The sequence below is a fragment of the Haematobia irritans genome, chromosome 3 (assembly GCF_050003625.1).
Source record: "Haematobia irritans isolate KBUSLIRL chromosome 3, ASM5000362v1, whole genome shotgun sequence".
In the NCBI taxonomy this organism is placed as follows: domain Eukaryota; kingdom Metazoa; phylum Arthropoda; class Insecta; order Diptera; family Muscidae; genus Haematobia; species Haematobia irritans.
Genome location: NC_134399.1, coordinates 10,486,480 through 10,502,005, shown reverse-complemented (window position 1 = coordinate 10,502,005; position 15,526 = coordinate 10,486,480). Strand labels below are relative to the sequence as shown.

The 15,526-nt window shown below is 23.1% G+C and overlaps 1 protein-coding gene across 2 annotated transcripts in view; it reads left to right on the top strand.

Moving 5' to 3' along the window:
- mnb (minibrain) overlaps nucleotides 1-15,526 on the top strand; it is a 109,487-nt gene that overhangs the window by 28,276 nt on the left and 65,685 nt on the right. For both annotated transcript variants that reach the window (XM_075303074.1, XM_075303073.1), the window contains exon 3: nucleotides 599-1,453. In XM_075303074.1, the coding sequence (XP_075159189.1) occupies nucleotides 1,399-1,453 (55 nt within the window). In that variant the 5' untranslated portion in view covers nucleotides 599-1,398. The remainder of the gene's footprint in view (nucleotides 1-598; nucleotides 1,454-15,526) is intronic.

Genomic DNA, 15,526 nt, shown 5'->3' with positions numbered 1-15,526 from the left:
TTGCAACCATTAGTCATATGATAACAACATTCCTTGCATCTTGCCTGCGGTGTGTATTGGAGAGTGATATAAAAATCCAATTGAGATCAAGAGACAAACATTTCTCATTTGTATCATAAACAATTCACAAACATTTGCTTTCATGAGCAATTACCATAAGAGATGTAACATAACTGACGAGTGTCAAGGAGTTAAAGCTTTTGTTATTGTAAATGATCAATGGACTGAATAGTCTAAGTGAGCCTGAATCTTAATCGGACTGCCACTTTAACCTTAACCTAACCTATTGTAAATGATTAATTGTATAGCAATGACTATCTAACACTGTACTGTGTATTTAACATGATTTCTCACTGTTAGTGCAATTTAACATTAGAAACAAGTTAACATATATATGTAACTTAAACAAACTATGAAAGGATAATCATATGATTCAAGAGCTCATATGCTTTGGTGGTACAAAACTTTGTATATAAATAGTTTTATAAATTGCTTATATTCTTTAATTAATCCTTTTTCTTTTATTTTTATAACTTTGAAATATTAAATATTTTCTTAAATTTTTATTAAAATCTCTTATTTTTGGTTTTCTTTTCAGATATTAATGCCAAAACTACAGGATTACAAAATAATAATTGATATATGGAAAATTTACTCTACAACTTTTGAAGAATAATAAAACGAAATTTCAAATTTACCACAAATTATATAAGACAAAAATATTTGCTGCGAAAACAAAAGAAAATAAATTAATATACTCGTTTATACCAATACCGAAATAAATCTCTAAAGTTTGCCTCTTTACGGAAAGAAAGAAGAAAATAGTAGAAAAATGTTTCGTTGTCATTTAAATTTTGTGGCGCTAATTTTGAATGTGAAAAATGTTCAAAGTAGTACTTGTATCCAAAGACTCAATGAAACCATCAATAACAAAATAATTTATTAAATAATAATGATGGTCAAGACGATTATAACACTGGCAGAAAGTGTTAAAACCCAAAATCATAAATAGTGAAAAGCAAAAATATAATTACCTCTAAAGGTAAAATCTGGAAATTTTAGTTTTCCAGAAAAAAAACAACAAAAACCTATTTCATATAAAATATATACACTTTAAACATTGCTAAAAAGATAATAATTAACCATAAACTTACGAAGAATTTATTATCTAACTAAGAAAAATAGTTTTTTTCTATCTATAAATAAAATCCATAGTCCTAGAATATCTCAATATTATTTTGTGTTTTGCGTATTTAATACATTGGAGATTTTTGTGTGTAATTCTTGCGAATTTCTTGTGGGTACTTTTCAAAACCCCTCCGCCCCCTGCGTTTACACATCGACTACAATCAACATTATTTTTTCGATTCTCCCTCCCGTGAAACAAAAGGTCTTTATATGTATAGACTAGAGGATACCAGTGGCGCCGCCATGGACAAAGCCAAACAAAAATGTAAGTATTTTTAAACCTTTTACCAATATCTCTTTGTTGAATTCTATATTACAAATGTCCACATAAAAGAAATGATTCATTAAAGGATTATTGTTCGTCTTTGTTTTCTTGAAATAGCCAAATTTACAAATATAAAACAATGAAAACAAAACAAAAATTGTCTTCAATCTCCGTCAACAAATCTCAGACTGACTAAAATAGTCAATTTTCAAAAGCTTACGGTACGATCACACTGGGCAAAAATTTGATAAAAAAATCAAAATTCAAATCAGCAAACATTTATAGCCCTATTTGAAATTAAATAGGAATATCTTGCAATTCTGATATTTTAAAAATGCTCCTGGGAAAAAGTTTGGCCCATATTTTGGTCAAATATTTGTCCAGTGTGATCAGACCCTTATAAAATTAATTGGAAAATTAAACTCTCTAATTTGTACATTTGTACAGACACATCTCACAAGAGAGCAATTTTCGTGAGACCCCGGCTGGTTTGTAGCTATTTTTCAGGAATGAATTTTTGAGAAACTCTTTGTTCTCATTGTGTTGGTGAGATAACTATGATATCGAGAATAATGATATGATAACATTTAGATTGCCTTACCATATGTTGACATGAGTAATAACATAAATATAATAACATATGAGAATGAGAAGTTTAACACGAAAGAAAAAAATAATAATGATGTTAAGCTGTCAACTATTACGGCTTTAATTGGCTCTGCTTTACAGCACTATCAGTTTGTTATTATTATCAAAAATATTTCCTTTACTATTTGTGGCTTTTTCGGTCTGTTTTTATAATGAAACTCTTTAATTTGTACATTCTGAAAAGCGGATACCGCTCCAAAGAGAATAATTTTCGTGAGATCCTGTTTATTAGAGAGCAATCACAGGAATGCATTTTTGAGAGAGTCTTTGTTCTCATTGTTTTGGTGAGATAACTATGATATCGAGAATAATGATATGATAACATTTAGATAGATTGTCTTACCTTATGTTAACATGAGTAATAACATAAGTATAATAACATATGAGAATGAGAAGCTTAACATGAAAGAAAACCATAATAATGATGTTAATGCTATCAACGATTACGGCTTTAATTGGCTCTGCTTTACAGCACTATCAGTTTGTTATTATAATCAAAAATATTTTCTTTTCTCTATGTGCCTTTTTCGGTCTTTTTTTATTTAATTGAATCACACTTTTCTTCATTTCTATTTATATATATGTAATATCATTGTCCATTTATAGACAATATCCAAATTCCAACTGTTTTAAAAATACGTATTTTTTGTATTTAATTAATAAACCATGATTCGATGTTCCTATTCTTAGCCAAAAAGAAGCATAGGCCTTTATTATGTCCTTTTTCAACATTCTTACATACAAATAAGGCTAACATTTAAATTGTATTAGTGGTTTTTCATGTTTTCTTCCTTTTGTTGTTTTTTATAACATTTACAATTGACGAAAATAGATATCACTAATTTGTATCGCATGGTGATTTGGTTTATTTTTGTTTTTGGTTTTCGTTTCTTTGGCAGAGTTTAGCGTGGGCTTTCGACTGACTACACATCATACTTGGTTACCATATGGGTGGTTTATTAAGAAAAGCTAAAAGCTAATTCGAATAAGAAAATATCATCGAAATATCAACCAAAAATAAAAAAATACTAATGCATTAATATTATTTTTTTAAAGAAACAATTAAAATTTTTTTAGAGTTAAGTAACGCAGAGTCCACGGCCTTTTTTGCAGGTTGACTGTCTCAGTATGTATTATAGCCAACATTTGTTAGAACATTACTTCTCAGTCAATTTGCCACATCCTTTATAGCTAATTCGCGATTCCAGGACTTTTGAAAATACTACAAAGGGAATTTTCTATATATAGACAATTTTCTATATATACAAAATTTTGTCAAAATTTTATTTCTATAGAAAATTTTGTCAAAATTTTATTTCCATAGAAAATTTTCTCAAAATTTTATTTCTATAGAAAATTTTCTCAAAATTTAATTTCTATAGAAAATTTTCTCAAAACTTCGTTTTTATAGAAAATTTTGTCAAATGTTTTTCTCTATAGAAAAATTTGTCAAAGTTTTGTTGCAATAGAAAATTTTGCCAACATTTTATTACTATAGAAAATTTTGTCAAAATTTTATTTCTATAGAAAATTTTGTCAAAATTTTATTTCTATAGAAAATTTTCTCAAAATTTTATTTCTATAGAAAATTTTGGCAAAATTTTATTTCTATAGAAAATTTTGGCAAAATTTTATTTGTATAGAAAATTTTATCACAATTTTATTTCTATAGAAAATTTTGTCAAAACTTTATTTGTATAAAAAATTTTGTCAAAATTTTATTTGTATAGAAAATTGTGTCAAAATTTTATTTGTATAGAAAATTTTGTCAAAATTTTATTTCTATAGAAAATTTTGTCAAAATTTTATTTCTATAGAAAATTTTGTCAAAATTTTATTTCTATAGAAAATTTTGTCAAAATTTTATTTCTATAAAAAACTTTGTCGAAATATTATTTCTTTAGAAAATTTTGTCAAAATTTTGTCAAAACATTGTTTTTATAGAAAATTTTGTCAAAATTTTATTTCTATAGAAAATTTTGTCGATATTTTATTTCTATTGAAAATTTTGTCGAAATTTCATTTGTATAGAAAATTTTGCCAAAATTTTCTTTAAAAAACTTTGTCGAAATATTATTTCTTTAGAAAATTTTGTCAAAATTTTATTTCTATAGAAAATTTTGTCAAAATTTTATTTCTATTGAAAATTTTGTCGAAATTTCATTTGTATAGAACATTTTGCCAAAATTTTATTTCTATAAAAAATTTTGTCAAAATTTTATTTCTATAGAAAATTTTGTCAAATGTTTTTCTCTATAGAAAAATTTGTCAAAGTTTTGTTACAATAGAAAATTTTGTCAAAATTTTATTTTTATAGAAAATTTTGTCAAAATTTTATTTCTATAGAAAATTTTGTACAAATTTTATTTTTATAGAAAATTTTCTCAAAATTTTATTTCCATAGAAAATTTTCTCAAAATTTTATTTCTATTGAAAATTTTGTCGAAATTTTATTTGTATAGAAAATTGTGACAAAATTTTATTTCTATAGAAAATTTTGTCAAAATTTTATTTCTATAAAAAATTTTGTCAAAATTTTATTTCTATAGAAAATTTTGTCAAAATTTTACTTCTATTGAAAATTTTGTCAAAATTTTATTTCTATAGAAAATTTTGTCAAAATTTTATTGCTATAGATAATTTTGTCAAAATTTTATTTCTATAGAAAATTTTGTCAAAATTTTATTTCTATAGACAATTTTGTCAAAATTTTATTTCTATAGAAAATATTGTCGAATAGAAAATTTTGAAAAAATTTTATTTCTATACAAAATTTTGTCAAAATTTTATTTCTATAGAAAATTTTGTCAAAATTTTATTTCTATAGAAAATTTTGTCAAAATTTTATCTCCATAGAAAATTTTGTCAACATTTTATTTCTATAGATAATTTTGTAAAAATTTTATTTCTATAGAAAATTTTGTAAACATTTTATTTCTATAGAAAATTTTGTCAAAATTTTATTTCTATAGAAAATTTTGTCTAAATTTTTTTTCTATAGAAAATTTTGTCAAAATTTTATTTCTATAGAAAATTTTGTCAAAATTTTATTTCTTAGAAAATTTTGTCAAAATTTTATTTCCATAGAAAATTTTGTCAAAATTTTATTTCTATAGAAAATTTGTCAAAATTTTATTTCTATAGAAAATTTGTCAAAATTTTATTTCTATAGCAATTTTTTTGGAAAATCTTCCAAAACATCAGGAATTCTACCAATCTATCAAACAGTAAAAAAATTAACCTTTTTGGTAGAATTCTACCAACTTTGACAACCGTGGTATGATCACCTACCAGAGCAAATTTTATTTTGGGATGGGGAGAAAACATTTTTGCAGCAGAAATATTGATTACAGCGTGGTTAAAATGAGAATGATTTGGCGCCTAAAATTTATCTTTATTTTCGAGAAGGATGCATTTCGTAAATGGTAGTTAAAAATCCCAAAATGTCGGATCATTTTCGTTAATTTAATGAATCTCAAAATTTGGAATACAATTTAGTTCAATTTTCGCTCGAGTTCATTTTTCCCATAATGTAGTTTACTTTTTTCGGTGCAAGCATTGTTACGACTGTTTCTAATTTTGTATTTTTTATTCGATTGTCTAAAATGTTGTTCCCTAGAAAAGAAAACGTTTTTCAAAATATTAAACTTAAATATGTGACCCCCATTTAGGTAAGATAGTAGATCTTAATTTTGCCAACTCATCTGCTTTGCAGTCCCATGGGTTGGTTTTCTCTGTGGCCAGGTTCCTTTAAAAGAAGAATATTCAACTCAGCCACCTCGTTGAAAGGTAACAAAAAATTTCTTTGATTTAAAAATTAGTTTTGGTCATTATTTCACAAGAAAAATATTACCCGAAAAGTTCAAAATATTTCTAAGCAATTAATGATATACAGTAACCATTAACATTGCCTTCATTTATAATCATGTAGATGTTTATTGTGTAACCATAATTTATTTAGTAAGGAAACATGTATTTATCGACAAAACTGAAATAAATTTTCTTTGAGGTCTTTTAACGTCCTCTATGAGGATTTAACGACAAAGTCTTTTATTTTTTGTACGTGTAGACGTGCTCTGTGAGAGAATTACATCTAATAACAATAACAACAAAAAAAAAGGTTTTAAAATCTAGGTTGAGTTGGTCACATTACCCAAAATTCTGTTTAATTAAATATTTTAATATGCATGCATGAATTCTTCTTCTGTTTATTTTATTAATTATTGTAAAAAGAAAATTCGCATTATTTTCCTTTACACCATTTGTAAAACGTCAATTAATGTTCTCTCTATCGCTCTCTCTCTCTATCTCTATTTCTGTTAGTTTATTAATATCTCAAGCTAAGTGTGGTTAGTCAATATCTTTCGCACGAGTGTCATCATGTGAGTGCGGCCCCCTAAAAATGCCACACACGTTGTGTTTGACGTCAGCCAAATCGATTGATTCGAAGTATTTTGTTGTTGTTGTTGTTGCTGATGAATTTTTATTCTTTTTAAGAATAATGGTTTCGCTTAGTGGTGGTGGTTGTGCTGGTAGTTGATTGTTGATATTTTTGTTGCTGTAATCGCAAAAACAAAAAACGGAACAACGACAGCATCAAAAGAGAAAACAATGCAACAACAAACACCCTCACTATGGTCATACGGAAGATTCTTCTTCTTCTTTTTCATGTGTCATGTAATTGAAAAGTGTGATTGGGTTATTTTAGTGTTGTTGTTGTTGTCTGAGAATGCTACTAATCTGAAAGCACGTAAATACACATACAGTTGACCTCTGTCATTGTCTCGGCGAAAATATTCATCACCCCCAGAGTATAGCCAATAAAGGATTGCATTGACAGTTTGAGAAAGATACGCGCGTAAATTTCTTAGTACTTTGGGATTGTCTTCTGTTGTCGAGCCAGTTGATTCCCCGTGTTGGCTATTTAATATTATATATTGATTTTCAAATGAAATAGTTTGGTTAGGTATGTAAGTGTCTTTATTGAATTGTGCAGACAGACTTGAGAGAAATTTCTAAGTAATTTTAGTATGTGGGGCCATGTGTACATATGAACGATTATGTGCTAAACCTTGGTATACACTGAAAAACAAGTCTTGCAGATTTGATTATTTGTAATGAACACAACCAAGGCCATCGGGTGAGGGGGTGGTGCTGATGATAGGTTAAGGTTGAACGCCGTTTAAGAAATTATTTTTTTTCCTCTCATCGAGTACTTTCGGCTGGGATAAGTGATTTTTTGTTTGGAATTTGTTTATTGAAGTAATTTGTATGGTAATAGCAGGTGGAGGTTAGGCTTTACTCGAATTTTCATCATTCACAATAGCAGCTCATTGTACATTGCTAGGACAAATAATAAAAAATTAACCTAACTCAGATGGTGGTTGTTTGTTCATCTGTTCATTTATTTGGGATCGCAAATTTAGTTTTTGCCAGTGTTTCCATCATTCACAATAACAGATTATATTACATTACAAGAACACATCAAAAATAGACCTCACTGAGGTCGTTTAGCCTTCTGTTCATTTATTGTGTTCGCAAATTTCGCAGATTTAGTCCTGAATGGTGTTTCAATCATTCACAATAGTAAATTATTGTATATTACAAATACAAATAATAAAAAAAAATCGGTTCAAATCACGTTGTTAGTTTTTCAGCTCATTTATTTGGTTTGCAAGGGGCTTGTCTGATATTTCTGTCATTCACAATAGTAGACTAGAACATATAGTTCCGAAACACTAAAGGGAAATAATTGATTTGATAAATTTGAAGTGAAAATCATAAAAATCGAGTGAAAATGGAGGAAAACAAAAAACTGGGTTGCAGATTTAGGCTTGGCTAGTAAATTATTATACAATACAGACCCTAGCAGCACGGTTGTCACAGTTGGTAGAAAATCTACCAAAACTGGTAGATTTCTGACTGTTTTGGTACATTTGTAAAATTCTTGAAGTTTTAGTAGATTGGAAGAATTTTTGAAGTTTTGATAGAATTTTCAAAATATTCCTCTCCAACTTAGAGATACATCAATTTTCTTTAGAAATAAAATTTTGACAAAATTTTCTATAGAAATAAAATTTTGACAAAATTTTCTATAGAAATAAAATTTTGACAACATTTTTCTTCTATTAAAATTTTTGTAAAATTTACTATAGAAATAAAATTTTGACAAAATTTTCTATAGAAATAAAATTTTGACTAAATTTTCTATTGAAATAAAATTTTGACTAAATTTTCTATAGAAACAAAATTTTGGCAAATATGTTTATGGAAATAAAATTTTGCAAAAATGCCTGTAGAAATAAAATTTTGCCAAAAATGCCTATAGAAATAAAATTTGCCAAAATTTTCTATAGAAATAAAATTTTGGCAAAATTTTTTATAGAAATAAATTTTTGGCGAAATTTCCTATAGAAATAAAATTTTGTCAAAATTTTCTATAAAAATAAAATGTTGACCAAAATTTCTTTAGAAATACAATTTTGGGAAAATTTCTTATAGAATTAAAATGTTGACAAAATTTTCTATAGAAATAAAATTTTGACAAAATTTTCTATAGAAATAAAATTTTGACAAAATTTTCTATAGAAATAAAATTTTGACAAAATTTTCTATAGAAATAAAATTTTGACAAAATTTTTTATAGAAATAAATTTTTGGCGAAATTTCCTATAGAAATAAAATTTTGTCAAAATTTTCTATACAAATAAAATGTTTCTATATAAATAAAATTTTGACAAAATTTTCTATATAAATAAAATTTTGACAAAATTTTCTATATAAATAAAATTTTGACAAAATTTTCTATATAAATAAAATTTTGACAAAATTTTCTATATAAATAAAATTTTGACAAAATTTTCTATATAAATAAAATTTTGACAAAATTTTTTATTGAAATAAAATTTTGCAAAAAATTTCCATAAAAATAAAATTTTGGCAAAATTTTCTATATAAATAAAATTTTGGCAAAATTTTCTATAGAAAAAATTTTTTGGCGAAATTTTCTATAGAAATAAAATTTTGTCAAAATTTTCTATGGAAATAAAATTTTGTCAAAATTTTCTATAGAAATAAAATGTTGACAAAATTTTGTATAGAAATAAAATTTTGACAAAATTTTCTATACAAATAAAATTTTGGCAAATAAATAAATAGAAATAAAATTTTGGCCAAATTTTCTTAAAAATAACATTTTGACAAAATTTTCCATAAAAATAAAATTTGGTAAAATCTTCTATAGAAATAAAATTTTGGCAAAATTTTCTATAGAAACAAAATTTTGGCAAAAATGTTTATAGAAATAAAATTTCGACAAAATTTTTTATAGAAATAAAATTTTATTTTTGGTTTTTATCCAGCTCAAGGTCATTAATGAAAAAACTCCAGATGTTTTTATTTGAGTTTTACTTTATTGAAGCCAATATTTCGATTTGACATCGTCAATCTTCATCAGGGCCAGGTACTAAACAAATATATAACAAAAATATCACATTTTTATTTTAACATTACAAACATTTAAGTGTGTAATAATTACATTAAATAAAACCAGAGTGAATTGCACTTTACTGTTTTATGACACCTTACTGACTAACTTTCGTTGTCGATCTCTGCTTTTTATAACGATAAAATTTTGCAAAAATTTTGCATAAAAATAAAATTTGGCAAAATCTTCTATAGAAATAAAATTTTGGCAAAATTTTCTATATAAATAAAATTTTGGCAAAATTTTCTATATAAATAAAATTTTGCAAAAATTTTCCATAAAAATAAAATTTGGCAAAATCTTCTATAGAAATTAAATTTTTGCAAAATTTTCAAATTAAATAAAATTTTGGCAAAATTTTCTAAAGAAATAAAACTTTGCAAAAATTTTCCATAAAAATAAAATTTGGCAAAATCTTCTATAGAAATAAAATTTTGGCAAAATTTTCTATATAAATAAAATTTTGGCAAAATTTTCTATATAAATAAAATTTTGGCAAAATTTTTTATAGAAATAAAACTTTGCAAAAATTTTCCATAAAAATTAAATTTGCAAAATCTTCTATAGAAATAAACTTTTGGCCAAATTTTCTATAGAAATAAAATTTGGCAAAATCTTCTATAGAAATAAAATTTTGGCCAAATTTTCTATAGAAATAAAATTTGGCAAAATCTTCTATAGAAATAAAATTTTGGCCAAATTTTCTATATAAATAAAATTTTGACAAAATTTTCTATAGAAATAAAACTTTTGTTAAAATTTTCTATAGAAATAAAATTTTGTCAAAATTTTCTATAGAAATAAAATTTTGGCAAAATTTTCTATAGAAATAAAATTTTGTCAAAATTTTCTATAGAAATAAAATTTTGGCAAAATGTTCTATAGAAATAAAATTTTGACAAAAATTTTCCATAAAAATAAATTTAGCAAAATCTTCTATAAAAATAAAATTTTGGAAAAATTTTCTATAGAAATAAAATTTTTGCAAAATTTTATATATAACTAAAATTTTTTGGCAAAATTTTCTATATAAATAAAATTTTGGCAAAAGTTTCCATAGAAAAAAATTTTTGTCAAAATTTTGTATAGAAATAACATTTTGTCAAAATTTTCTATAGAAATAAAATTTTGTCAAAATTTTTTAGGGAGATAAAATTTTGTCAAAACTTTCTATAGAAATAAAATTTTGTCTAAATTTTCTATAGAAATAAAATTTTACCAAAATTTTCTATAGAAATGAAATGTTGAGAAAATTTTTTATACAAATGAAAATTTGAAATTAAATCTTTAAAATATATTTATTTGAGTTCGTAGGTTTGTCTGGTATTTCCATCAATATTCGATTGTTGTACTCGCCAATAACAAATAGTTTAATCCATAACTAAATTAGGTGTCTATCGTTTTGCAATAATCTATCTTCTACAACCCAATAATTTTAATAATTTTATGTAATAGATTTAAATAATTTGCAAATTTACTTTCTCACTCATCCTTAACTGCTCCAGAACCATTTATCTAATAATGTTTACAAAAAGTTTTGTCCATACTTATTGGATGACTATTGCCTCTCTCAATATCCGTCCCGCAACTCCTATAGATAGTTTCATTTCGCTTTGCATTCACAGTTGTTTGTCAAAAAGGTCAGAAAACTTTTTTTTTTTTTTAATTGACATCCGACATTTATTTTGAGCAGCAAAATGAAATAAAACTGTCAAAAGTGACCAACAAAGTTTATTCCATCCAATAACTGTCATTTTTTGTTTGCTATCCTTCCTTTTTTTAGTTGCTTCATGATTTCGCGAAAGTTTTTATTGGTTTGTGCTAGAGAAGGCTAATGAACTTTTTTGTAAGGATTTCATCTATAATTGTATTTATGATTTTAATTTGTATTGACAGGATCAATGGTTAAGTGAATTGCGACATCAAAACTATGACTATGGGTTTTAGAGAATGGCTATGGCATTAAGATGGGTGCTAATGTTTGTGTTCAGCTATTCCGATAGGCAGTTGCAGATTTTTATTGTAGAGTGTAAATTCATAAAATATTTTTAGAAAGGGCCAAAAAAGTTCTACTGAATCAATATCCTATGAAAAACATTTTCGGTTTTAAATATTCCATGAATCATTTGTTTTTATGTTTATCTCTTTTTTATCTCTTGTGACAAATTCAAATTTAAATTATTTTGGTGTTAATTACGAAAGTATATTTACGAAGGGGGTTTGGTTTTAAATATTCCGTGAATCATTTTATTCTTGTAAAGTTCTTGTGACTAATTCAACTTTTAAATAATTTGGTGATAATTACAAATTTAATTGAATTGAACACATCTTAATGCAATAAAGAAAATGTATTTTCGGTTTGTGTTCAGCTATCATCATCAAAAAATTGAGTTTATTTACAAGAAAAAAAGTTTATTTACAAGAAAAAAAGACCAAGCAATCCGAATTTGCTATAGATGTTCACTTTTCACCACATTTTAATCGGTAATTAGCATAGACATACACTAAATCTTATACATCGTATTTGTCTTTGATACGTAAAAAAATAAAATTAAAATAAAGTACTTATCTTTAATTCATAAAAATCTTTAGGACTCCTAAAAATATATATTCCAACACATATTTCAAATAAATACATATTCAAATATATATTTTCTGATATTCAAATTTCCACCATAAAATATTTTCTTCCGATGGCTGTTTTATTCTTTGATCACCATGTATGACGCTATTTGGCTAGAAATGCATTTCGTTCGTCTATCTTTTTCTTTGTTTAATTTTTGCCTTTGCATTAAAATCGTCACAAAATTTTTGCAATATATTTAAATTAAAGGAAAAGAAATACACACCATATGTATAAGCAGTACGAATATGTATATATTTAACCACTGAAACCATTGCACAGTGGGACAAGAAGTCCTCAAATGAATGGGAATTACAGTGAGTGTCAAAATAAGGTGTACAATGGTGTGTGTTTGCATTTCTCTCCATCGATAGAAATGGTTCGATATAGAGAAACAGGTTTTTAAAAAATGTTAAAAATAATTTGAGTAAATAAACCAACTTTAACATTCATGATCTAAAAAATTAATTTTTTCCCATTTGGGTGTATAGATATCCACAGAAGGTTATATATGTGTCGAAGTTCCAAATTTTTTTAATTTTGTCAAAATTTTATTTCTATAGAAAATTTAGTCAAAATTTTATTTCTATAGAAAATTGTGTAAAAATTTTGTTTCTATAAAAATTTTGTCAAAATTTTATTTCCATAAAAAATTTTGTCAATATTTTATTTCTATAGAAAATTTTGTCAAAATTTTATTTCTATAGAAAATTTTGTTAAAATTTTTTTTCTATAGCTAATTTTGTTAAATTTTTTTCTATAGCAAATTTTGTTAAAATTTTATTTCTATAGAAAATTTTGTCAAAATTTTATTTCTATAGAAAAGTTTGTAAAAATTTTATTTCTATAAAAAAAATTTTGTAAAAATTTTATTTCTATAGAAAATTTTGTCAAAATTTTATTTCTATAGAAAATTTTGTCAAAATTTTATTTCTATAGAAAATTTTGTCAAAATTTTATTTCTATAGAAAATTTTGTCAAAATTTTATTTCTATGGAAAATTTTGTCAAAATTTTATTTCTATAGAAAATTTGTCAAAATTTTATTTCTATAGAAAATTTTGTTAAATTTTTTTTCTATAGCTAATTTTGTTAAATTTTTTTCTATAGCAAATTTTGTTAAAATTTTATTTCTATAGAAAATTTTGTCAAAATTTTATTTCTATAGAAAATTTTGTCAAAATTTTATTTCTATAGAAAAGTTTGTAAAAATTTTATTTCTATAAAAAAAATTTTGTAAAAATTTTATTTCTATAGAAAATTTTGTCAAAATTTTATTTCTATAGAAAATTTTGTCAAAATTTTATTTCTATAGAAAATTTTGTCAAAATTTTATTTCTATAGAAAATTTTGTCAAAATTTTATTTCTATAGAAAATTTTGTCAAAATTTTATTTCTATAGAAAATTTTGTCAAAATTTTATTTCTATAGAAAATTTTGTCAAAATTTTATTTCTATAGAAAATGTTGTCAAAATTTTATTTCTATAGACAATTTTGTCAAAATTTTATTTCTATAGAAAATTTTGTCAAAATTTTATTTCTATAGAAAATTTTGTCAAAATTTTATTTCTATAGAAAATTTTGTCAACATTTTATTTCTATAGAAAATTTTGTCAAAATTTTATTTCTATAGAAAGTTTTGTCAAAATTTCATTTCTACAGAAAATTTTGTGAAAATTTTATTTCTATAGAAAATTTTGTCAAAATTTTATTTCTATAGAAAATTTTGTCAACATTTTATTTCTATAGAAAATGTTGTCAAATTTTTTTTCTATCGATAATTTTGTCAAAATTTTGTATTTCTATAGAAAATTTTGTCAAAATTTTATTTCTATAGAAAACTTTGTCAAAATTTTATTTCTATAGAAAATTTTGTACAAATTTTATTTCTATAGAAAATTTTGTCAAAATTTTTTTTCTATAGCAAATTTTGTTAAATTTTATTTCTATAGAAAATTTTGTCAAAATTTTATTTCTATAGAAAACTTTGTCAAAATTTTATTTCTATAGAATAAAATTGTTAATTTTTTTTCTATAGCAAATTTTGTTAAAATTTAATTTCTATAGAAAATGTTGTTAACATTTTATTTCTATAGCAAATTTTGTCAAAATTTTATTTCTATAAGAAATTTTGTCAAAATTTTATTTCTATAGAAATTTTTATCAAAATTTTATTTCTATAGAAAATTTTGTCAAAATTTTATTTCTATAGAAAGTTTTGTCAACATTTTATTTCTATAGAAAACTTTGTCAAAATTTTATTTCTATAGAAAATTTTGTCAAAATTTTATTTCTATAGAAAATTTTATTTCTATAGAAAATTTTGTCAAAATTTTATTTCTATAGAAAGTTTTTTCAACATTTTATTTCTATAAAAAAAATTGTCAAAATTTTATTTTGTAGAAAATTTTTGTCAAAAATTTATTTTTTATAGAAAATGTCAACATTTTATGTCTATAAAAAATGTTGTAGAAATTTTATTTCTATAGATAATTTTGTCAAAAATTTATTTCTATAGAAAATTTTGTCAACATTTTATTTCTATAGAAAATTTTGTCAAAATTTTATTTCTATAGAAAATTTTGTCAAAATTTTATTTCTATAGAAAATTTTAGCAAAATTTTATTTCTATAGAAAATTTTGTTAAATTTTTTTTTCTATAGCTAATTTTGTTAAAATTTTATTTCTATAGAAAATGTTGTCAACATTTTATTTCTATAGATAATTTTGTCAACATTTTATTTCTATATAAAATTTTGTTATTTTTTTCTATAGAAAATTTTGTCAAAATTTTATTTCTATAAAAATTTTGTCAAAATTTTATTTCTATAGAAAATTTTTTAAAAATTTTGTTTCTATAGAAAATTTTTTCAAAATTTTATTTCTATAGGTAATTTTGTCAAAATTTTATTTCTATAGAAAATTTTGTAAAAATTTTATTTCTATAGAAAATTTTGTAAAAATTTTATTTCTATAGAAAATTTTGTCAAAATTTTATTTCTATAGAAAATTTTGTCAAAATTTTATTTCTATAGAAAATTTTGTCAAAATTTTATTTCTATAGATAATTTTGTCTACATTTTATTTGTATAAAAATTTTTTGTCAAAGTTGTATTTCTATAGAAAATTTTGTCAAAATGTTATTTCTATAGATAATTTTGTCAAAATTTTATTTCTATAGAAAAGTTTGTCAAAATTTTATTTCTATCGAAAATTTTGTCAAAATTTTTTTCTATAGCAAATTTTGTCAAAATTTTATTTCTGTAGAAAATTTTGTAAAAATTTTATTTATATAGAAAATTTTGTCAAAATTTTA